Consider the following 23,699-nt stretch of genomic DNA (forward strand, 5'->3'; position numbering starts at 1 on the left):
TCTCCCTTAGAGATAGGGTGAAGAGCTCAGTCATCCGGGGAGGACTCAGAGTAGAACCGCTGCTCCTCCACGTCGAGAGGAGCCAGTTGAGGTGGCTCGGGCATTTGGTTAGGATGCCTCCTGGACGCCTCCCTGGTTAGGTGTTCCGGGCACGTCCCACCGGGAGGAGGCCCAGGGGAAGACCCAGGACACGCTGGAGGGACTATGTCTCCCGACTGGCCTGGGAACGCCTTGGGATTCCCCCGGAGGAGCTTGCCCAGAGGGACGTCTGGGCCTCCCTACTGAAGCTGCTACCCCCGCGACCCGACCCCGGATAAGCGGAAGAAAACTGACGGATGGATGGACTAACTCTGTAAATGGGCCAATTAGGTAAGCTTAAAAGTGTAATGTTTTCACCTCAAACGATCTAAAAACCTACTTTTAAAGAACCACAGCAGCAGAAAAGGTAATTTTTTTAGAGGGGAAGGAAAAAAAAAGGGTAGGCGGAAATCCTTTGGGTAAAAAAACAGAAAAGTTAGAGGCAGAAATAAATCATTGTTTCAGAAATAGAAGGATGTTAAAATAAAATAAATATAAATATTTATGGTGGAGTAAAAACATGCTTTAAAAATGTTGTGGTGTAAATCAGTATGAAACAAAAATAAAAGTATCTTTCTTGGTATGTTGGTATGAATAAATATTAAACAATAAAAAAAAAGGTTGCAGTGGAAATACGGAAAAAAACCCCACTTTCAATAAATACACAAACATAAAACAAAGACTACAAGAAAAATGTATAAAAGAAAATAAGTGAGTTAAAAATAAGTCAGCGTAAAAGCAAGAAGAAAAGTAAAAATAAAAGTGGAAGTTAAAATACATACTTTTTAGATGAATAATTGATCAACAGTTAAAGAAATATCTTTTTATCATTTTGTCACATTTAATGGCACACAAATTCATATTATTAGCTACTTTTTCAAGCAATTTTATATTATTAAGTCCTTCATTTATTTCTGTATGTATTTTTAACTATGGCAGGATTGGTCCTCCATAGTTGTTGCTGTTGGAGTTTTTAATAAATTTGCAGGTATGTCAAACAAGTTTTTTCACTTTGTCATTCTCAGGTATTATGTGTCGACGGATATTGGAATAAAGCTTTGACATAGCAAAACTTCAGAAAAAGTGAAATGATGCAAATGCTTTCGGGATTGTTAACCTTTTGCAAAACAAAAGATTGTTCATACTGGGGGATAAACAAAGAGCACAGTGCTGCCAGCGCCTTACCTTATAGGCAAGTGTAATATATGTATCGGGCGTGCTCGTTTCCATCCAAACCTGGCTGTTAAAGGTCAGCATTGTCACAGCTCCCTGCCCACTGCTATTGTGATTCAATATTGATATTCATGTTGAGGTTGTGCGTTTTCTCCTGACTCTGTCGTCTGAAACAGCTAGGAGGCGAAGTAAGCGATGCTGGTTTGCAACAAAGTCATTGTGAGCAGAGGAAATTATACAGTCTGTCCAGAGAGCTGCTCCACACCGACTGGTTGCTGCACAATGCAACAGATGTACTGCGGGGATTTGAGAGGCTTGATGAGAGCGCAGATTTCCTGAGAGGAGATGGATACCTCTGCCGGTCCAATCTGGCACATTCACGGAGCAGGACTCTATAAACAGTTGATGCAGTGGCTAAAGTTGAAAATTTACCAGTTTTGTTTGATTTAAATAGATGTAATTGGATGATTTTAACCATTTTGGTTCGGTTAGGGATTTATTAAATCTCCAGAATCCAAGGTTGTGCCGTTTTCAGCCTCTCTGACCAGTTCCCTATTGACAGATGATGGCAGCAGCAGTAACAACCTCTTGGTTTGCCTTCTCCCCCTTCCAGCCTCATGCAGAATGTGTTAGATAAGTGTGATTTGCTTTTCTCTGACTGAACACCACTGCAAATTGAACATCATTAAAGAGTTGGATGGTGCAAATTAAGTTTTTTTGTCAGTCTTCTTTGGGGAGATGGAAAACTCATTTTGCTTTGATCTGAAGGACAACACAGCAGGGCTGATGATCATAAAAAAATCACGAAAGCAAAAAAGAAAAACATACATTCTTGAAACATAGAGATGGCTGTAGATCTCTTGACGGTCATGTGTCAACCGGGTGATTATTTTTATTCTGGTGGCTTCATTGCTGCAGCAGTTGGAGTCATCCTGCAGAATCGATATACCTCTAATGTCTCCCTGGGGTGCATAAATCACTTTCTGGAACCTACAGTTTTTGGTCCAGGTGAGAGCTTCAACTGGAAACATTCTCGCTCTGCTCAATGCTGCTCTAAAATCCCTAAATCTGTTTGAAGGTGAAAAAAAAACTGTGACAACCTGATTGCATAAGTGTGCACACACATACACGAAACCAAACCAATGTATTTCCAGCATTCACTGTGGTAGGAGTCTGTCATCGTCCGCATCTTGACTTGTTAATATTTAATATTGTAGTATATGTTTTTGTAGCACACATACCCAACATTTTAGACATTTCAGAGCAACTGTAATTTGTGAAGCAGCAGGAAAATGAGACATAGGTGTTTGTATTTTTTGCAATATTAAGTAAATATAGTGCAGTTCTATCAAGCTCCCCCTGAGTCCATACTTAGAGCCACCTTGCATTCTAGTTCCAGCTCCAGGTCTTTTAGCTGTGAATATCTGCATATATTTACATTTGCATAAAGATCAATATCAGATTGGATGGAGTACATTTGGAAAGACAAAACATTTTTTTATTTCCTGCCAAAGATCCTCCATTGGGGGTTCTCTCTGGACTTAGACCATTCTAACACAGGAATCTCCTTTATTCTACCACCCTGGTAGGTCTGCAGGTGGTCCATCCTCTCTTCATGTTCAGACGATGGCTTGAACAGAGCCCTGGGAGATGTTCAAAGCTTCATCGTCGCCATAGCATGACACTTCCACCCAGGGGTGCTGCCAGGAATCATGGGCCTGATGACAAAAAAAAAAAAAAATCTTCCCAAAAGCTACTGTATATAAATATAAAATGTAGTTTTGTGGTGCCCCTGTCAGTCAGCACTTCAATTGTCCTAACCCCCCCCCCCCCCCCCCCTCCATACGATGCCCCTGCTTCCACCACCATTGTTCCTTGGTCATTATGATACTGTCTGTTTTCTGTTGTTCTCTAACAAACCTCTGTGGTCTTGAGAGAACAGCTGCATTTGTACTGAGATTAAACTACACACAAATGGACTCTATTTACTGACTATGTTACTTCTGAAGACAGGGTGCAACATACATGGTCAAGTAAGTTGGAACTTGACAAAATGTGACCAATATATGAGGTGTGAATGCTTTTGTCTTCAATTATTGCTGGATGTAGGATATGCAAGAATACTGCTTTAAATTAAGATACGCACCAGCAAACATAACTCATTAGACTCTATAAGTGTTAAATGAAGCATTGGAGGTTTAAGGCCTTATATTGCTCTTTACTTTCTCCACATCCCTGCCTTTTAAACAATCGTCAAACATACAGAGGAAATTCTACCTAACATTATTCTGTTTGAAACAACATTTATCTGGACAGCTTAAGACATCACAAAGCCGTGTGACTCAAAGGTGTGACTCTACAGCAGTCATTGAGATATGTATAATCACACTTGCTCTTTGTCAAGGCAGAAGAGGAAGTTATGTGCACAAAAGCTCGGTACACCTTTATTCAGCTCCTGTAGACAGTACATCAAAGACAGCACATCTTTATTCCTGCAAAATGGCAAAAGCGGCTGTCAGACAATATTACTTTTCTTATCTGCAAGCTGTTCTGTTCTGCATTAGGATGGAAGAGCTATGGAAATGAGAGCTGCATGAATAAAGATGTATTTTCCTCTGCAAGGCAGCTGCAGGGGGATTATTATCAGCAACTGAACCCAGGCAACCAGCGGAAGAAATACTTTAAAACATTCTAATTTAGAAAGCGAGACTTTGTTGGCCTATTCTCTGGTTTTATGACACTTTTCCTCCTGTAGATGTTGCTGACACGCCATCAAATAAATATATCTGTTTTGCGACATAAACATAAAATAGCAAATAAGATCATCGGTTAAAACTGTCGGTCTAAACATAATCACTTTTTATGCGCCGCTAGACTGAAACCATATATTTGCATACACAGTAACACTCATAATGGTATTTGCTTTTAAATCACAAAAAAAAGATGTTCTGTGGATGTATTATTTTTGAAAAACAATTATCGTTTTGATGAAAAGGTTTGTAGCTATAACCTTTAAAATTAGCTCTTCTAGTGTCATAAGTTGATCTAAAGGTTGTCAGTCTCTCAGAACCTTTTTCCCCAGCCTAGTTCTAACTTCTAATACCTTCTCCATCTAAGCAGGGATAAACTAAAAATGTTGTGTCTCTGATCCGTCTTCTGTAACCCCCAGTCGGTCGAGGCAGATGACCGTTCATACTGAGTCCGGTTCTGCTGGAGGTTTTCCTTCCCGTTAATTGGGAGTTTTTCTTTCCGCTGTCGCTGTCATGATTTCGGCACTGTTGTCTGGACTTAATTCTCTATTATACACCTGCTTAGCTCCGCCTATTTCTCATTACCTATTTCTCTGTTCCACCTGCTTCCACTAGTATATAACCAGCTCTAAGACCAGACAACAGTGCCAGCTTATTTCGTCAGCTTTGATCGACTTATTCCAGCATTCTGTTTCCTGACTACCTGATCGTGACCTGTTCTGTCCTCCGACTTCTGAGTTAGCCTAGCCCCACCTGATCCGTGTACCCGACCTGTCTTTAGACACCCGACCGACCTGAGTTTCTGCCTGTTCCTTGCCCGACCGTGTACCGAACCCTGAACTGCGACCTGACTACGATTTGGATTATCCTTTGGCACTTCACCTGCTCTCTGACCTCCTGGTTCCGACCCTCTGCCTGTCCACTGATCTTCGACTCTGCTACACGGACTCTCGAGGCTTCACATCGTGCCGCGTCTGGTGGGCCGCTCACCAGCTGGAATCTCCTCCCGTCCCCGGACCCACACTGGACATAAGGACCAGGTTGGTGACCCACAATATCGTGTCTAGTCATATTCAGACTGACGAGGTCACTAACCTGTCGTCTCTCCCTGCAGAGGATCCAGCTGCTAGCGCAGACGTCGGTCATTTCCGGTTTTCCTTTAAATAAACTGTTTGTCGCCTCGAATACTGGGTCCTTCTGTTCTATTCATAACAGTCGCTTCATGCTTGCTCAGTATGAGGGATTGCTGCAAAGCCATGTACAGTGCAGACGACTCTCCCTGTGGCTCTACGCTTCTCTAGGAGTGAATCCTGCTTGTCGGGACTATGAAGCAGTCAAAGTCACAATCATGTCGCAATTCATGAATTGGCGCTATATAAATAATATTGAATTTAATTGATTTGAGTAATGGGAGAGCTACCACCCTATTAGGATACTATTTAATATGAAAACAAATATGTATAGGTACAGTACTTTTTATGCAGATGGATTTATTGTTATTGCTGGATAATCAATAAATTTATCTTGGGTTTATATTGGACAAAATCAAGCCTATGTTTGAAGTTAGATTTTAATCATTCAACTGAGGTCAACTACCTCAACGTTTGGTATATTGTTTTGTGGGAAGTAATTTAAATGTAGATATTAGCCACATTCAACAAGCTGGCATGGGTTTAGATAATATTTCTGTAATTATGGTTTGCAGAATCCAGATATGTGCCTAAAAGTGCAGATGACAGATTGAAAGTTAGATTTTCAGTTCCTCAAAAGACCTTGCTCGGGACTGGAAACAAAGAATCTTGATCGGTTCATCTCTAATTCCTTCACTAGCAAATGGCCTGCTGAGACCTAGCTGTAGATTTTCATTTATTTTTTTGTTCACAGTTAAATATTGTGTGGCATTCCAGTGTGTTTACGCTGTGGTAGAAGGCCGGAAAGGTTATTATCCAACAGCTAAGTTGTGGGAGAAAAACAATCACTGCTATCTAACCGAGCTTTCAGTTCCATCAGTTCTCTCTGGATACTGACCATTTCTGCAGTTCAAAGGGCAGTTAGGAATGAAAAAGGATCACTTCAGGTTAATGGGTAGGTTCTTTATGGTCCTTTTGTCGCTGTAAATGTAATTGGGCCATTTTTTTGTTTGTTTGCTCGAACTCTCAGCTTGGACAGAATCAGGAAGGATCCTCCCAGTTTATCCTGGCCATGTGACATTTTTTTTATTATTATTTCCATTCACTAAAATCCCTCCAAAATTTCTCACTTTATTCTTTTCCTTCAGGTGAAGGTATTTTTTCATGTGCCAGAAATTCATTCATTTGTTTTGGGACTTTCTTACGTCAACCCAACCCAATCTGCATGTGTATGGAATATTTAAAAAAAAAAAAATACTTTTGGGTAACTTTTAATCAACTTTTTTCCTGAATGTTGACAACCCTCTCATGAATATTTGTGATAAATATAAGATTGAAGTTTATAATTATATTCATAAAAAAATTCAAAGAAATGTTGATCGATAACTTTGCAATGGCACATTTCTGGGCCTGAAGGAAAAAAGGTGTGGCAGCTTTACCACCACTTTACATAAAAAAAAGAAATGGGTCCGATCAATGGTCCTGCCGACACTCTCAGGCTTAGGTGAAGACAGAAGAAGGCATTGATATTTAACACCTCAATATGTATGTGCAAGAGTTGCTAACCAGGGCTTTCAACGCTAAACTGCTTCTAGCTTCCTTTTCTGTGTTTGTTGTAATGCAGAGCTACCCTGCACACTTTTAAACGAACAGGCATGCAGTAAAGGGTTTTTCTTCACAAATTAGTCTACCATTACAAGTGGTGGCTCTGAAACTGGCGCCAACCTTCGGCTGAAAAGAGACATTTCTGATTTAATCTCTGCAAATTGCCGCTGGCAGCTCACTCCTCAACACTCAGCATGAGCTGGCGTCTGCAGATTTGAAGATTACACACGTTACCAGCAGAGGTTGCAGCAATTTTATCGGATTCACCGCCAAAAGCCAGTCTCCGGCCTCCGAGATGTCATTGAAACAACGGCGGTGGTGAATGGAACCAGAAACGAACATGTTCAGTGACCCGAATGAACACTGCCCAGATTCCCCATGTGCCAAAGAGAGAAATATCTGCTTCCTGCCACGTCCCTGGGGAAACCCACCCATATATCTAGGCTCTTAGCAGAAACCCACTCAGAGTTAAGAAGTAATGTATTTTCATCTTGTGAGAGGACATTTCAAGCTGCTTCAGTTAAGGCCTGCAGAAATCCAACCTTACGTAATGATTGGAGCATTCCAGCAGCAGACCACCATCATGCATGAACCCACCAACAAAGAGAGCTGTGCTGATTTGCATGATATCTGGTGGGCAGAATACTCCCCAGATGCCAAGCTGATTAAAGAGTAATGTTGCTCAACAACTTGAGGGCACAGAAAGAAAAGAGTGAGAAGGCCGACCAACAAGTGTGCCAATGCTGCTTTGATGTTCTGGAGACACAAATGTGGAGGAGGCGCCTGCTGCTTCTCTCCTAATTACCTCGTGTGCATCCTAACAATTGTGCATCAATATAAGCTTCCTCTCACATAGACGATCAAGTCTTTCATCTCCGTCAGCTGTTCTGCCCTATACTTTGCAAAAGTGCCATGACTTTCAGACTGCAGCACTTGTGGCAGTTCGTTTTATTTACAGTTCCAACCAGATATCTATACCCTGCATAAAAAGACACAGAACCATTTTTCATCAAGATATGGTTCAGACCATATATTTCCTTTGTCGGATCATTTAGGATGGCCAATTTGCTAAACATAAGAATAATGACAGCCTCTGTGTTGCCCTGCGACAGACTGGCGACCTGTCCAGGGTGTACCCCGCCTCTCGCCCAGTGAACGCTGGAGATAGGCACCAGCACCCCCCGCGACCCCATGAGGGATAAAGCGGATCAGAAAATGGATGGATGGATGGAAGAATAATGACAATGTCTTTAAAAAAATCTATAAGCTAACATTAGGCTTACTTAAACAGTTTGGAAAACCCAGATGACGATGTCATAGCTTGGTAAACTTCATAACATGTATTTCAAAGCTAAACATCAAACTTTGTGTAACATCATGTAAAAACATAATAACTCAGCCAAGATATCAGGAAAATAACTGTGGACCTCCATCTGTTAAGGACCTTCATCTGTTAAGGTTCCACGTTCATCTGTTCACCTATCTTCCCGTTTAAACACCTTGGGAATTTCCAGCCACCGTACTGTTCAGGAAGGAGATGGGTTATGGGTTAAAATTGCCGGGTTTTAGTAATAATGTGTAAATCAATGCCAGAATAAAAGGTGAAGGCCTTTTAACATGCTGCTTAGGCTGGTAAGAGAGAGTCATTATCTGCAGATTGGGTTCTGAACCAACATGGGCTGAAGACATTGATGTTTGGAAACATGTTCTGTGGTCTCATGCCATTAAAACATTGTTATATTCAGGTAAAAAAGAGGTAGCTTGCAGGGTTGAAACCAGCAACCCAACTCTTAAGTTATCCGGGTGCTAACATCATGATAAACTTAGACTTAAGTTAAAGGACAATTCTACCAAGAACCGAAGAATAACATAGACATTTGTGACTTCAAAGAAAGTTAAACACATGACTTAATTAAATTCAATTAATTAGCACTGTATTTATACAGTGTAGATTGGGGCTTGATATTGTATTATCCTTCCTCTGGGTTCTTTCCTTTTCACATTGATCTTCACTGAATCATTTCTGACTGTGTCCAGAGTTGCTGTTTGGACCTCAACTTCCATGCCTATCTGGGCTACACTTTGATCCTGACAGTCTTCCTCATCACTGCTCAGTGATGATGAGGACTGGAAATCCAGTCCTCATCATCATCCTCATCATCTTCTGCTAGCTGCTTTATGTCACTTTAATTGCCATCCAATATCATGTTGACATTTTCCCAGTACTTTCTTTTCCTCTCTTCTTCCTCAATTCTTTTTGACATATAAAATTACATAAACTTGCTGCTCAATACAACACAAAGAGTATGGTTTTAGAATGACTGTTATGGTGAAAGAATCCAAAATGTATTATGAAATGGCATTTAATAATAATTATTAATTAAAAATTGTATGTGGCTGAATTGAGGCAGGAAGGACATACATTACTTAACAAAAATGTTGAATGACTGTTCAGTGATGAAGTAACTTATATACCTGCAGTATCAAATATGATACACACATTTCAACACGGTTTAACTGTGATATAAATAATATTTTTCTGGGTAATTGGGCAATGTCTCAAAACATAAAGCATTAATCTAACAAACTGAATAAGAATTTTTTGGTTATTGTTGCCTTAACCTCTCTAAAACTGGAAAAAACTTTCCTGCAAATCGCGTGCGACCAAGCTCACATGAACAGACATTTTGAAAAGGGAAAAAAAAAGCCGTTCCACTGCCTGCAGTGCAATGATAATCCAGTAGGGTGCAGAATACATGTATCAAATTATATTCAACAGGTTATTGAGGTAAATATTGCTCACGTTCCAAGAAAAGAGTCCCTAGAAACCTATGTAGCAAATATGATACAAATGGCGATATAGGGTTAAGTTGAACAGATATACAAATCATGCTTATTCAATACATTTCAATTTTTATTTATATAGTGCCAAATCATGAAACATGTCATCTCAAGGCACTTTACAATGTCAAAATCAATCAGATTATACAGATTAACTCAGATTATACAGATTGGTCAAAAACATTTCTATATAAGGGAGCCAGTTAATTTCATCAAAGTCGTGACAAGCAGCATTCACTCCTGATGTAGAGCCACAGGGAGAGTCGTCTGCATTGTACATGGCTTTGCAGCAATCCCTCATACTGAGCAAACGCGAAGTGACAGCAGAAAGAAAAACTTCCCATTAACGTGAAGGAAAAACCTCCAGCAGAACCGGGCTCAGTATGAACGGTCATCTGCCTTGACCGACTGGGGCTTACAAAAGACAGAGAAGAGACACAACACAGCTGTTTAGAGCATTGAGCTTGGGTCCCAGATGTTCTGAGTTCAACTCCCACAGACTGCCACTCTGGGTCCCTGAGCAAGACCCTTAACCCCTGATTGCTCCCCAGGCGCCGCACAGTGGCAGCCCACTGCTCCCCAAGGGGATGTGTTAAGATACAGAAGTGAATTTCTCCGTTGTGAGATCAATAAAGTTCAATAAAATTCAATTATTATTATAACTATAGAGGTAGCTCAGGGTAACATGAGCCACTCTAACTATAAGCTTTGTCAAAAAGGACAGTTTTAAGCTTAGTCCTAAAAGTAGACAGGGTGTCTGCATTACGGACCAAAACTGGGAGTTGGTTCTACAGGAGAGGAGCCTGATAGCTAAAGGATCTGCCTCCCATTCTAATTTTAGAGACTCTAGGAACCACCAGCAGACCTGCAGTCTGAGAGCAAAGTGCTCTGTTAGGAACATACGGGGTAATCAGAGCTCTGATATATGATGGAGCTTGATTATTAAGGGCTTTATACGTTAGAAGGAGAATTTTAAATTCTATTTTTGATTTAACAGTAAGCCAGTGAAGGAAGGCTAAAATTGGAGAAATATGATCCCTCTTGTTGATTTTCATCAGAACTCCTTCTGCAGCATTTTTATCAGTTGAAGACTTTAAACTGCATTTTGACTTCCTTATAGTAATAAAGAATTACAATAGTCCAGCCTTCAAGTAACAAATGCATGGACTAGTTTTTGAGCATTGCTCCTGGACAGAATGTTTCTAGTTTAGAAGGTGAAAAAAGGAAACTCTGTGAACCTTTTTAATATGGGATTTCAATTACCTGTCTTGGTCAAAAATAGCACCAAGATTTTTTACTTTATTACCAGAGGCCACATGTGGAATATTGCTAAAGTAATACTTTAGCGATATTTCCAATTGATAAAGTGTTACCGTTACAGTATTTCTTTTGGGTGTTTATCCACCAATTTAACTGTCAAACCTTCATAAAAGCTGTCTTAATGCAAGAAATGAAACCCTTAAACACATGAAATAACAATTAACTTTAAAGAACTAAAAAGGTTTTGTTAACTTTTGACATAAAGCTGGATTAACAGCTAGTAAGATACCTTTGATTAAATTGGTATACTAATGTTTAAACCAGGGGTGTCAAACGTACGGCCCGCGGGCCGAATCCGGCCCGCTGAACGGTACGGTGGCCCAATGCATTATCATTATTCAACGGCTGTATCTCCTCGCTGCATCAACTGATCTTCACCAGATTTTTGGTGAGTCGTGGGGCAGTGCTGCACAACGCGTTCGTGTGCATCGCCCGGTGGACAGGCAGGAAAAATGCGTGACAACTTCTGCGGTGGCTGGCGACCGGCGGTGCGTGAACCCATGCGGTGGCCAATAGGCCAGAGCGGCGTCTGGCTGCAAGGGCCGATAGACGCCGCTTGCGGCTTTAAATTGGTATTATAATTTTAATAATAAGTCATTCAACTCAAATATTCGCTATAGCAAATATGATTCAAATGGTGGTGATGCTAGAGCCATAAGCTTGTAATAATTTATATTACTGATTCATTTATTAATTAGCTGTTATGAACACCATTGTGCTGGAACAAATGGTCTGATCGAATTCTGACTGATCAGATTTTTCCAGCAACGTTGATAACTCAACTTATAATTGCAATTAGAGTTTAAAGCGTTACCCTTTTTTTATCACCAATCCGATGAAAAGGTCTCTGTGTTAATATCAGATGTTAACTCCAAGAGGAGGGTAGCTCTGAATTCTGAATAACCATGCAACTGTGAATTGGAATGAACACAAACAATTACTGTTCCACAGTTGTCGTTTTTATTGAACCAAAGGTAATTCCCTGTTACAGTAATTCTCTGATTCAACAACCTTGGAACACTACTCGCTACTAAACTAAACATGCAAAATATATGTGGAAATAAAAGTCCAAAATTGATTAAAATGAGAGGTACCGCATCTTAGTTCAACTCACAGTTGTTTAAACATCACGTTCAAGACGTCGGCATTTGACGTCGCAGCATTGAGAGGCAGAAAACCGCTTTGAGAATCCAGACGGACGCCTCAAGGTTTTCACAGCAGCTATAGTTTAGCTACGTGACACCCTCCCAAGATGGCGACTTTGATGACCTCGGACCTACAACTTTGCGTGATGCGTGAGGGGAGGCCCTGATGATGCAGTCAGCGCTTACACTAAAGTGGGGCGGTGCTTCGGCCAGAGGGGGAGCGGCTGACCGAGGAGTTTAAAGAAAGAAAGCAAACTGAGTTCTAAACAAAGAGATTGAACCCGCTGATAAGAGGACAGGAGAAGGCAAAAAGAGAGAGAGAGAAAAAGATGAAAAAATCGTCTCTCGGCGGAGCCACTTATAAAGCACAAATCAACACAGCCAAAATCACTTTCAAAATCTATGCACATACAAACAGAAAATATTCAGCAAATAAAAACAACTCCGTCTTGGAGTAACAAGCATTAACCTAAATTCCTAACACCTGCCCAGGCACAGCTATATCACCATAAGGTGAAAAGAGAAATAAAAAGGGGAATCTCTCTTTACTCTGACGTTGATTCAGGAGTGAAGTCCCAGTTCCGAATCCGTGGGTGTCCTGAAGGCGTCTTGATGAACGTAGGTGTGTGCGGGCAGCGGGAACGGGATGAGAAAGTTCCTTCGTCTCTCTCTCCGGGCTTTCAGACGCTTTGTCCGGCCAAAACAAAGCTTGGTCCTCTTTCGATCACCGGGAGATAACGGCTCTCAGTCTTTGATCAGAGGGAATTCAAAAGTACCTTTTAAGTCGACCTCCTGTGTCAGCAATACAGGGAAAGTTTTGCTTTGGTAATCTTCGGTCCAGCAAAGAGTTATCGAGCACGTGGCGTGTGGGGATTGGAAACCCACAGAGGGTAACAGCTGTGTGCCTTCCCGTACTGGCGGAGCGCCAATAAGAAGGATGAATGCAGCGCGAGGCTGTGTTTTATAGTTATCACCATAGCATCCTTATCTCGATCGGCGGCCATTTTGGGCCGTGTTGCATGATGGGAGTTGGTGGCCATTTTGACCACATTGCATCATGGGAAATGCAGTCTGTCACGTCCTGAACTAATGCAGGCTGTCACGTCTGAACTGGCATTACAGTGTCATCAGCATAACAGGGGAAATTAATCCCGTGCTTTCTCATAATTTTACCAATCGCAAGCATATATGTAGTAAAGAGAATTAGCCCAAGGACTGAACTCTGTGGTACTCCACAAGTAACCTTAGAGTTTGAAGAAGATTTATTATTAACATGAAAAAATTGGAATCTGTTGGACAGATAAGATTTAAACCAGTGTAATGCTTTTCCTTTAATCCCTACCATAAATTCAAGTCTTTCTTGTAATGAATCAGAGGCAGGGGACCCAGAATTCAGCCAGACCAGCAGAGGTTCAGATCAGGTTCTTTATTAACAAAAATCAAAGACTGAGGCAAAAACCAAAAAGACCTCACAACCAAAAGACGGCACAAAAATAAACAGACTATCTTGACAGGCAGGGCAGGAACAGACAGAAACAGGATGGCTCAGATCACTGGAGACAAGGGGTAAAAAAATCCAAAAGCAAACCAATAAACATAAACTTGCAGGAGGAGACTCACCCATACTCAAACAGACGACCTGGCACTGATGTCTGGTCTCAACAGTTTATATGGAGTTGGAAGCAGGTGAAACCGGTGAGAGGTGATTGCAGCAGGGGTGGAGTTAAGCAGGTGTGCAGAATAAGCAATTAGACCAGACATCAGTGCTGAGGCTCAAAACAAGAACAGATCAGACAAATCTAAAAAGCTGACAAGACAAGTGGACAGAAACAAACTACACACGATTTAATAAAGAACAAAACAACCCTGAAGTACAAACCTAAAACAGAAAATAAAGCTAAGACTAAAACTGATGACAAAACAGGATAAACTAACAGTAAACAAGAACCTAGACAAAACAAAACTCAAAGCAACCAGAGAACCTAAGGAAGGAGGGCAAAATAACTTTAACATAAGCCATAATATTACATTTCTAGGAGAACATTGTGATCAACTGTATCAAATAGAGCACTGAGATCTAACAGGACAATTACTGACCCAAGTCCATTATCTAAGGCCATGGAATATAATTAGTGACCTTCACCAGAGCTGTTTCAGTGCTATGATGAGCTCTGAAGCCTGACTGAAACACTTCAAATAGGTCATTACTTTGTAAATGTTTACATACTTGATTAGCAACTATGTTCTCAAGAATTTTGAAAAAGTAATCAAAATTTTGAGCATTAATCAAAATCTCTTCCTTTTGGTAATTTACAAATAGAAATACATTGGTAATCTAAAAGCTTAGTCTGATTTATGTCAGACAGTGAGTACAAATATCATGAGTAATTTCAAACCATGGGTAGGAATATTAGACTTTCATCATGTGGGGAAATCCCATTGATTTGTGCTTGTTTTGATTTTTTTTCCTTTGGCACTCTTCTGATGACTTGGCAACACTTGCTGAGGTTAGGAAACGCTGCCCACAAAACTGTCTCTCTGTGCATTGAAGACAAGGTGTCATAAGCACATCAGGGGCCAAGGGAGTCAGTGTAATGTGTTAGCACAGATATTGATTGTTTTTTTGCTCAGAATTTGTCCACGGAAAGCTTTGAGATCTGGAACTACTGCATGGGTGGTATTAACTTTGACCCCACAGATCTCTTAAGATTAAAACAGCTGTTAGGCTCCATATACCCATAAATTCATACTAATTCTTCTGGTGCTCACATCTAGTTGTTTTTCCAAAGGTCCGTTTTCTCATTTCCCCGGATTGATTTTTTTTCGAAGGGAGAGTAAAAATGAAGCGACTAATGCCTCTTGTACTTAAGCTGCCAGTAGGCACAAGCTGGAAAACAACAGCTGTAAAGAGGTTTTTGTCTGTTAATTAGCTGTGAAAAGTTATAAAATGCAGTTTTATCTCAAGAAACTTGAATACCACACAAAATGTTATTTATTTTAGTCATTCAACCCCAATGGGGAAATTCTTTTACATTCAGAGCAATTTATTTCAATCATATATAAGTGTTGATTTTGATAGTTATGGCTTTCTTCTAAAATTGGAACATTACAAAAGACCAAAAGAGACAGCCTCTCCATCACTTATCACATCCACATCATCATCTGGGTTACTTTCATCTATGCAGCATCAAGTTCTTCCTTCACACTTTTGACAAACTGGTCCACAGTCCACTTTACAATCCCAGCTCCCTTTCCTCCCTGTCTTCCGGAAAACCTCCATAAACTGCAGCAGGTTCGAAGGACAGCAGCTTCATCATTACATCATCTCCTTCACACCTGTACATCAACTCCACTGGCTCCCTGTCACATTCAATATAAACCAATATTATGATCATACAAGGCCAACCACAGCCTTAGAAATGCAGGACACATCATCAACACTATCATGATATAATACATTTTAATTTGACGCAGATTGCACATGACAATAATAAGTCTCTGCTTTGCCCGTTATGTTCACCAATTAATTATTACAGTTTATAAAAAAGCATGATTTAACTTTTTTGAAGTTTAATAAAATGGTTATATTTTAGCCCAGTGACTGGAGACCTGTCCAGAATGAACCCTGTGTCCGCGATCCACTTTAACGTCATAAAAAAACTCTGAGAATCGCCTTTCTCTGGCCTCACCCAGTTAGAACCCGTTCTCCAGTCCATGTTGTAGCTGGAGTTTATTCATTTTATCTTTTTGATGTAGTTTTCCTAAAGGCATACTATGCAACATTTTTCAGTTAATTAATGTGTTCCATACCGTTTTGGATGATTAAATGAGTCATTTCAGGTCGAACAAAAGTTTTCTCGGCCGCCCTGGTGGTCTGTGGGGGAAATACCGTACTTGCAATGGCAGGAGACCTCGGCCCGCACCCACAGGCTCAGAAGTCTTGTGCAAGACCTCGAGACTCGGTCTTGCTTTAAGGCGAGAACGCCATGTGTTTTTGCCCTGCCGTTCACTATATGCACGCGCGAAAGCAACAGCAAAGAAACGCGTGTTAACGTCAAATAAACAGCATATCGAGTTTTTTTTATTATTATTATTTATTTATTTATTTATTTTTTTTTTATGTTGGCCGCGGCCGCCTTGCCAAACTCACGCTACCGCCTCGCCAACATTAAAAAAAAAAAAAAAAATAATAATAATAATAATAATAAAAAAAACTCGATATGCTGTTTATTTGACGTTAAAACGGCGAGGCGGTAGCGTGAGTTTGGTGTGGCGGCCGCGGCGGCCGCCTCGCCAAGATAGCGCTGCGGGAAATGATGTTCATACTTTCACTGTGTTAGTCATTGTTTGTACTGCTGTTTTTTCGACTTTTCGTTGCGTTCGCCTGTCTGCTAAGCTCAAAACAACCGCGCCTGGCTTGATGGAGAAACCAGAACAGCTGAGCATCTTTTTGACAGTGCACTTTTACTTTCGCCCTCTGGGGGGAGCCTCGCTGGAAAATCAACCCCGGTTGCATAGTATACCTTTAACAATTCTGTAAACATCAAAATCCTTGTCATTTTATTTAGTGTCCTGGAGCGCAGCTATTCATCAGGTGAACACTGATGAGCTCTGCCTTCTTTGTTTCAGAACAGCGCAGGTTTTTTTTTCTTCTTTTACTTTTTCAGAATCGAAACCCAGTCAAATGCGAGACATCGTTTCGCATTCCGACTCTTCTTCTTCAAGGGTCATAAATTAGCCTGAGCTAGCGCGTTACTCTTCTTTGTGTTTTAAATAAAACATAAAAGCGAATCACGGGGAGATCCCTGGTTGGTCGCCACGTTTAAACTCTGATAGGCGACATGGCCACAGGTGGAAATAATTCATTGATTGACTGCAGGAGCAGCGACAGAAACACTTACCGAGGGAAGTCGTTGCCAGCTGTTCTATACGTTAAGCTTTCTGACCTGCTGGTTTGCATAAATCCAAAGAAAACCTTTGACCACCGCTACTTTCATTCATACCATCTGTGGCCAGTTTAAAACGCTCTCCCCAAAGTTAAAATGATTGAACACCGATAAACCTTAGACTGGCAATGTTCGCTTCACCAAGGAACTGAGATAGCGTGGTGTGTAAACGGTCTTCAGAACGAGGCTCGGCTTGGTTAACTGATCCAAGCTCGGACTGGTCTCGGCTCGGATCGGTTTAACAAGGGTAGTGTAAATGTCATTATACTGCCATAACTGTGCTTGACAGTTAGGGCAGGGTTCTCAGGTTTGAACTCCTCCATTGCTGTGTAGTTCTCCCTAAAGGAGAACTAGGTCTGAGTGCAGCCTGTACAGCTTCCCACTAAAGTAAATCCTTTTTACATTTCACCACCTAACGGTTCTGAAATACATAATAGATACAGCTTGAGGTTGTTCCACTGTATCCATGGAATAAAGGTTGAAAAGATATAGGTCATGACATCATGCATCACTTTAACAAAGTATGTCATTGGGTTCCTTTGGAACCAGCCTATTTACACCTCTTTGATTAAGCTCACATTTCATTATGACAGAAATCTTCAATTAAGCGGCTCAGGTTTACATATTTTCCTGCTTTAATGCAAATAGAGAAAGCTACTCTGACTGACAGCCCATTAGGGCTCCATGTATGATAGTGGCCAATATTGGGGAGGCCAATGAGGGAGTGGTGGCCCATAGTGGCGTCCCGATGCCAGCATCAAGTACTTATACTCGTACTTGTAAAAGCAACCTGATACTCTAAACCGATACCAATCTTCCTCCTGGTATCGGGACACCCCTAGTGGCCTGGTGACTAAAGAGCAGGGCCTTGCGCTCTGGAGAGGCTGCAAAGTTCTGGGTTGAAATCCCACAGACTGCCACTCTGGGTCCCTGAGCAAGACCCTTAGCCCCAGATAGCTCATTGGGCATCACACAGGATGGGTTAAAAGCACAGAACACGATTCATTGAAATGTTTGTTGCAATCAGAAATAAAGTTAATTGTTACCGGTGTTATATCAGTGCACTTACAAGATAGGTCTTTCTAATTCTGTTCAGCCACATCAGCTGACAAAATTTTCCCTCTAATGTAAATTAAAGACATCCTACATAATAATACATAAACAAGTGTTCATAATAATAATAAACTGGCTGACCTGATTTTTAGAGAATCTGGACTTGTTTGCTTTAAATTATCTTTTGCTCCTTAGCATGGAGGTGCACAGAGTTATGTTCTTGCTTTGTTTTCCTTATGTTTATTTTTTCCCCTCATTTTTAGTAATATCTCCTAACACTAAGATACTAATGACATTCTGCTATTTTACTATATTCAAACCCAATGTGTTTCAGTCCGGCACAACCGTTTAAAGTATATTTGTGTTTTACATAGTCTTTTCCAACAGCTTGTTGAGCACCTAGCTTCACCTTCTTCACTCATTAAAACCACAATGAATAACTTTGGGTAGAGCTTTGATGGTAATTTATCATTTCCATGTGCCAAAAGTACTTTCCTTTCTCATTTTAATCAAGGTTATTGCTAAACTAACCGCTATCATATCCAGTAATAAGATGTAGGTGGACCTCTGACTATACGTTCCAAACATTCACGTCACACATTTGAAAAACTTTCCTCAATACCTCCTTTTTTTAAATACAGAATATAGCTAAAGTTTCTGGTGTACACTTTAATAAAAGGGCTGCATGCTGATGCACAATCCATACATCTCCAATCCTTGACTCCATGTCACCACCAGATCTCTGAGGTTGACTGATATTGCCTGGTTTCTGTCCTTGAATCAAAACTGAAAAAAAAAAACAGGTGAATAAGTGAAGCACGGAGGGTTTTTATTTGATTAGTTTTGTTAATTATGCCTCAAAGTTATTGAAACACTTCATTATGTCATAAGGGAAGTAGAGCAATTAACCCAATAATTTTTTTTATTTTAGTTTTTGTTACAGAAATATGATGTGGGATTCTATTAATTAGACTTAGTGAATTGAATCATTTGAAAACTGCTTTTGTATTTACTTGGGTTATGTTTGTCTGATAACATAATTCATTTGATGATTTGAAACATTTGGTTGTGACAGAAAAGTAAAAATATCTCATATTTGAACTCCACTATGAAACAGATGTGTTCACCTGTATCGCTTATGATCGTCACTACCAAGAACACAGACCACTGAGACGGATCATTAAAACCCCAGAATGAACATGACATTACCTGCCAGGATGAGTGGATGTGAACTTCTGACTGACTCTGTGGGTATAAACGGAGTGACTGGTGGAAAATGTCTGTGTTTTTGACACATTGTGTTAGCAGGGGCTGTAGCATTGTCAGCTGGCTGGTTCACGTGCGTCTGGCAGCTCTGTGGGGGTTGTCCGGTTAGACCCTGATGGATTTAATATCCAGGATTCTGGAGGGCAGATGGAGTGTGTTTGCAGTGTGCGTGGGTGGGGTGTGTGTGTGTAAGGGCAGCTGATGAACAAGGGGATTTAATGCCTTGTGACCCAGATTGAGCCCGAGCTGTGATGTGATGTGGTTCCACATGTTGCGCTGCAGATATTTCTGTATACACTGTGTTTACTTTCACTCCTCAAACGCACCGTCACTCCTTGGTGTTGAAAGATATGTATGAAAAAACACATATCACCATCTCCCAGCTGTCCTCTGCCCGGACAATCTGTCAGCCCTCTTCTTCTCCAGTCCCTCATCTTTGTCCTTCCCGTCCTCCCCACACACCTTGCCACACTCGGTGGATTTGCCGCATACAGCCTCGATACCTGTGACAGCTCTGAGCTCACACATTATGCACCCCTGAAATGCGCATGGTGTCCCAGGCTGAAGAGTCCAATGGGGGGGGGGGGGGGATTATGCCTTGCTGCAACATTCGCAACCTTACATTTTTACAATTTTCCTTTCTCTGCCGCCGTTTCGCCAAATGACAAGTGTCAAAACCAAATCTCACATTTCCACTAGTGGAGATGTGCTTGACACCAGGTATTTACATTGTCACTGTTTTGTTCAAACTCTGACCTTAGATTAAATCAGCATTACTTCATTAGTATAATGTTTACGCTTAATGCAGTGATTCTCAAATGTTTTCTGTTGCGCCACTCTTTGAAGAAGGACAAATGGCTCAAAAATGTTACTTTTATCATTTTCTGTTTTAAGGTATCAAGGTTTTTGTTCTGAAAATTCCCCAGAATCCCTTTTAAAATTTAGAATATATTTATGGATTCATTTAGAACATGTTAAAGCTTTCTTACAACTAGAATGTTTCAAAATTGCCACATTTTTAACTATATAGTATTAACAACAATGTAAATGGCTTTCATCCCAACTCGTACCTGCAGTCAACTTTAAGCTAGTTTTGAACCTCACATGGAAAAATTAATATCAAGCCACTGACAAACATCAGTTACATTAGGTTTTGTGCTTTTCTAGGTGTTTATTAATATTATTGATCATACTACTGAATGCAGGTACAGACCAAACAGCAGGGGGTGCTGTTGTCACATTTAGAATTTAAGGGACAAAAAAAAAAGTAAGGCTGTTCTTGCCCCCTACTGCAATACATTCACGTCCCCCTCTAGGGGCCACACCCCTCTAAAAATATTACATTTCTATAAAGAAGTATATGGTCAATTTGATCCAGTCGTATCAACCAATTCATACTCAATTACACACTCAACTCAATCCCATTGCAGTTAGGTTCAGTTCATGAACTGCAACTGGTAAAAACTTTTCTATATAAAAAAAAAAAAACAGCAAACTGCATCAAAGTGACAACTTGCAACAATGCCTCACCCTGTACATGCATGTGGAGACTGTGGAAAAAGAAAACTCCCCTTTCACAGGAGGAAACCACCAGCAGAACCAGAACAGACTGAGCGGCCATCTACCCTGACCGGCTGCACATGGTAAAAAAACAAAGCAGCACTGATGCAGGGGCACCTTCTATATTAAAGAAAAGTAGACTTAAATGCAGCAGTAGTATGGAAGAAAAACAGTCTCGTTGGAATCTGCCTTTTTTTAACACTGAATTTTTTAACATCGATTTTCAAACAATGAATTTTTTTAGACATTGAATTCCTTACACTGAATTTTAATCTGGTAAAAATTCGCCAGCAAAAAATTCACCTTTGAAAAATTCAGCTGCAAAATATTCAGCTGCAAAAATTCAACTGCAAAAATTCAGCTGCAAAAAAATTCAGCTGCAAAAAATTCACATGCAAAATTTCACCTGCAAATATTCGGCTGCAAATTTGTTGACCTTTTGATGAACTCAGGCCAAAGCATTCTGCACTCGATAGAGTCGAGCGACTTCTAACCAATGAAATTGGCTCATTTGGTCACGTGACAGAGCAGCCGGGAAACTTCAGTTTCAGCGCTTTCCTAAGTAAAATAACATTAGCTTGACTGTAATGGTTAACTGTCGCAAAATTTCCAAAAATTGCAGAGTAATCGAAGTGACAGGTCAGTGTCAGACTCAAACTATTCATGACTGAGAGGAAGACATGAAGAAGTGGACTTATATAACGAACAAGGAAATTTTCTAACCATTTTGTGCCGGCACTTGGTGCGGACGGCTCTACAATGCCAATGTACCGAGCCGAACCTCCGCAGTGGAAAAGTTGGCACAGAGTTTATAAATAGCAACATGGATAAACTGGTATTCATGGAGGCTGATGCCCATTCAAGCCAAAGCAAGTCTGACGTTCACTCTGCTGGATCCTGACTACATCACCCGGAGCTACCGGAGTGCTCTGGTGCTGCAGCTCCAGGGGAAGTCCTTCAGTCATGCAACGGGGATCTTATGGACGGTAGGTTAATGAATGGTCCGAATTAAATCAGCTGTTTCCTCGTTGTGATTAGATTGCTGGTCAGTTAATGTTACAAAGATAGCAGTGCTAAATGTTCGGGGTTGAACTAATGTTATAATTGGATATCAAAACATTCAGACTGACTTGAAGTTTGAAATTGTACCAATCTGATGTTTGGCCTTAAAGGTATACTATGCAACCGGGGTTGATTTTCCAGCGAGGCTCCCCCCAGAGGGCGAAAGTAAAAGTGCACTGTCATAAAGATGCTCAGCTGTTCTGGTTTCTCCATCAAGCCAGGCGCGGTTGTTTTGAGCTTAGCAGACAGGCGAACGCAAAGAAAAGTCGAAAAAACGGCAGTACAAACAATGACTAACACAGTGAAAGTATGAACATCATTTCCCGCAGCGCTATTTTGGCGAGGCGGCCGCCGCGGCCGCCACGCCAAACTCACGCTACCGCCTCGCCAACATTAAAAAATAAATAAATAAATAAATAAATAAATAATAATAATAATAATTAAAAAAAAAAACTTGATATGCTTGCATGTTTATTTGACGTTAACACGTGGTTCTTTGTTGTTGCTTTCGCGCGTGCATATAGTGAATGGCAGAGCAAAAACACATGGAGTTCTCGCCTTAAAGCAAGACCGACTCTCGCGGTCTTGCACGAGACTTCTGAGCCTGTGTGTGCAGGCCGAGGGCTCTTGCAATTACAAGTACGGTATTTCCCCCACAGACCACCAGGGCGGCCGAGAAAACCTTTGTTCGACCTGAAATGACTCATTTAATCATCCAAAACTGTATGGAACACATTAATTAACTGAAAAATGTTGCATAGTATGCCTTTAAAGCTCTTGATGCAAGCTTGTCACGTTAAAATGTAAGTTAGCGTTAGAATGAAGCTGTAACTTTATTTCCAGTTTATATCTTAGGGTATCGACCTGTCCAGGGTGTACCCTGCCTCTCGCCCAGTGTATGCTGGAGATAGGCACCTGCACCCCCAACCCCATGAGGGATAAAGCGGATCAGAAAATGGATGGATGGATGTTAGGGTATCAGCGTTAAAGAGCTAATGAAAACATTGGCTTTAAAGCATTTGTGAAATAAATTTTGGTGTATGTAAACGTTTTTTATTTTCTAATCAACAGATTTAGCATCTTTTCAAGATAAGTGAAAGTCTGATCTCTGGTTCATTGATGCTGCTTAAGGTCATTCAGGTTATTCTGTCAGCACACTACCTCTTCCTGTCTGTAAAGGTAAGCACACCTTTCTAATCCTTAACAGTCTAATATTTAATGGCAATTTGGATGTATATTAGGAAGGTAAGTGGAAAAATATGGATACTTTATAGTTATCACTATATATACTATCCATAATTTCTACTTACCTTCCTGATATTTGTTAATGTTATACTTTTATATAAATGACACCAAGGACTGTACTATAAATAAAGAATTACTTTAATTTTGTTAAAAGGTGCAGTTTGCCGTGGTCTGACTGGATTGTCCTGAACAGATGAGCACCGCCATCCCCAAAAGGCAGAATGATGGACGTTTCCTGCACCACAAAGAATTAGATGGCCTACAAATATGCTATAGGTGAAATGTTTAACCTTAACAATGTTTTACCATTTTAAAAGTAAAATGTATTTACATTTAATGTAAAGAAATTGCCTACATTAAGATATTTAATAAATGAAATATTGTATCTTGCCAGTTTATGTACATAGAATACACTTTAGGTTGTTACATGTGCTTAGGACAACATCCACTTGATCAAAGTATTAATAAATGCAAATTAAATTACCAAGTCAAATTGATTGTGAAATTTAATAGTACACGTTTACA

At 40.5% G+C, this 23,699-nt stretch overlaps 1 protein-coding gene across 2 annotated transcripts in view; it reads left to right on the forward strand.

The window, feature by feature from the left end:
• The first annotated feature begins 341 nt into the window (after positions 1–341).
• Positions 342–23,699, forward strand: part of LOC118561818 (neuroligin-4, Y-linked) — a 71,929-nt gene continuing 48,571 nt past the window's right edge. The window contains exons 1-2 of one of the 2 annotated variants that reach the window (XM_036134062.1): positions 22,935–23,108; positions 23,329–23,450. In XM_036134062.1, coding sequence (XP_035989955.1) covers positions 23,429–23,450 — 22 coding nt within the window. In that variant the 5' untranslated portion in view covers positions 22,935–23,108; positions 23,329–23,428. Of the gene's footprint in view, positions 370–22,934; positions 23,109–23,328; positions 23,451–23,699 lie in introns of those variants that run through there. The other variant, XM_036134063.1, reaches the window with a different exon arrangement.

Source organism: Fundulus heteroclitus, unplaced genomic scaffold, assembly GCF_011125445.2.
Source record: "Fundulus heteroclitus isolate FHET01 unplaced genomic scaffold, MU-UCD_Fhet_4.1 scaffold_73, whole genome shotgun sequence".
Classification (NCBI taxonomy): domain Eukaryota; kingdom Metazoa; phylum Chordata; class Actinopteri; order Cyprinodontiformes; family Fundulidae; genus Fundulus; species Fundulus heteroclitus.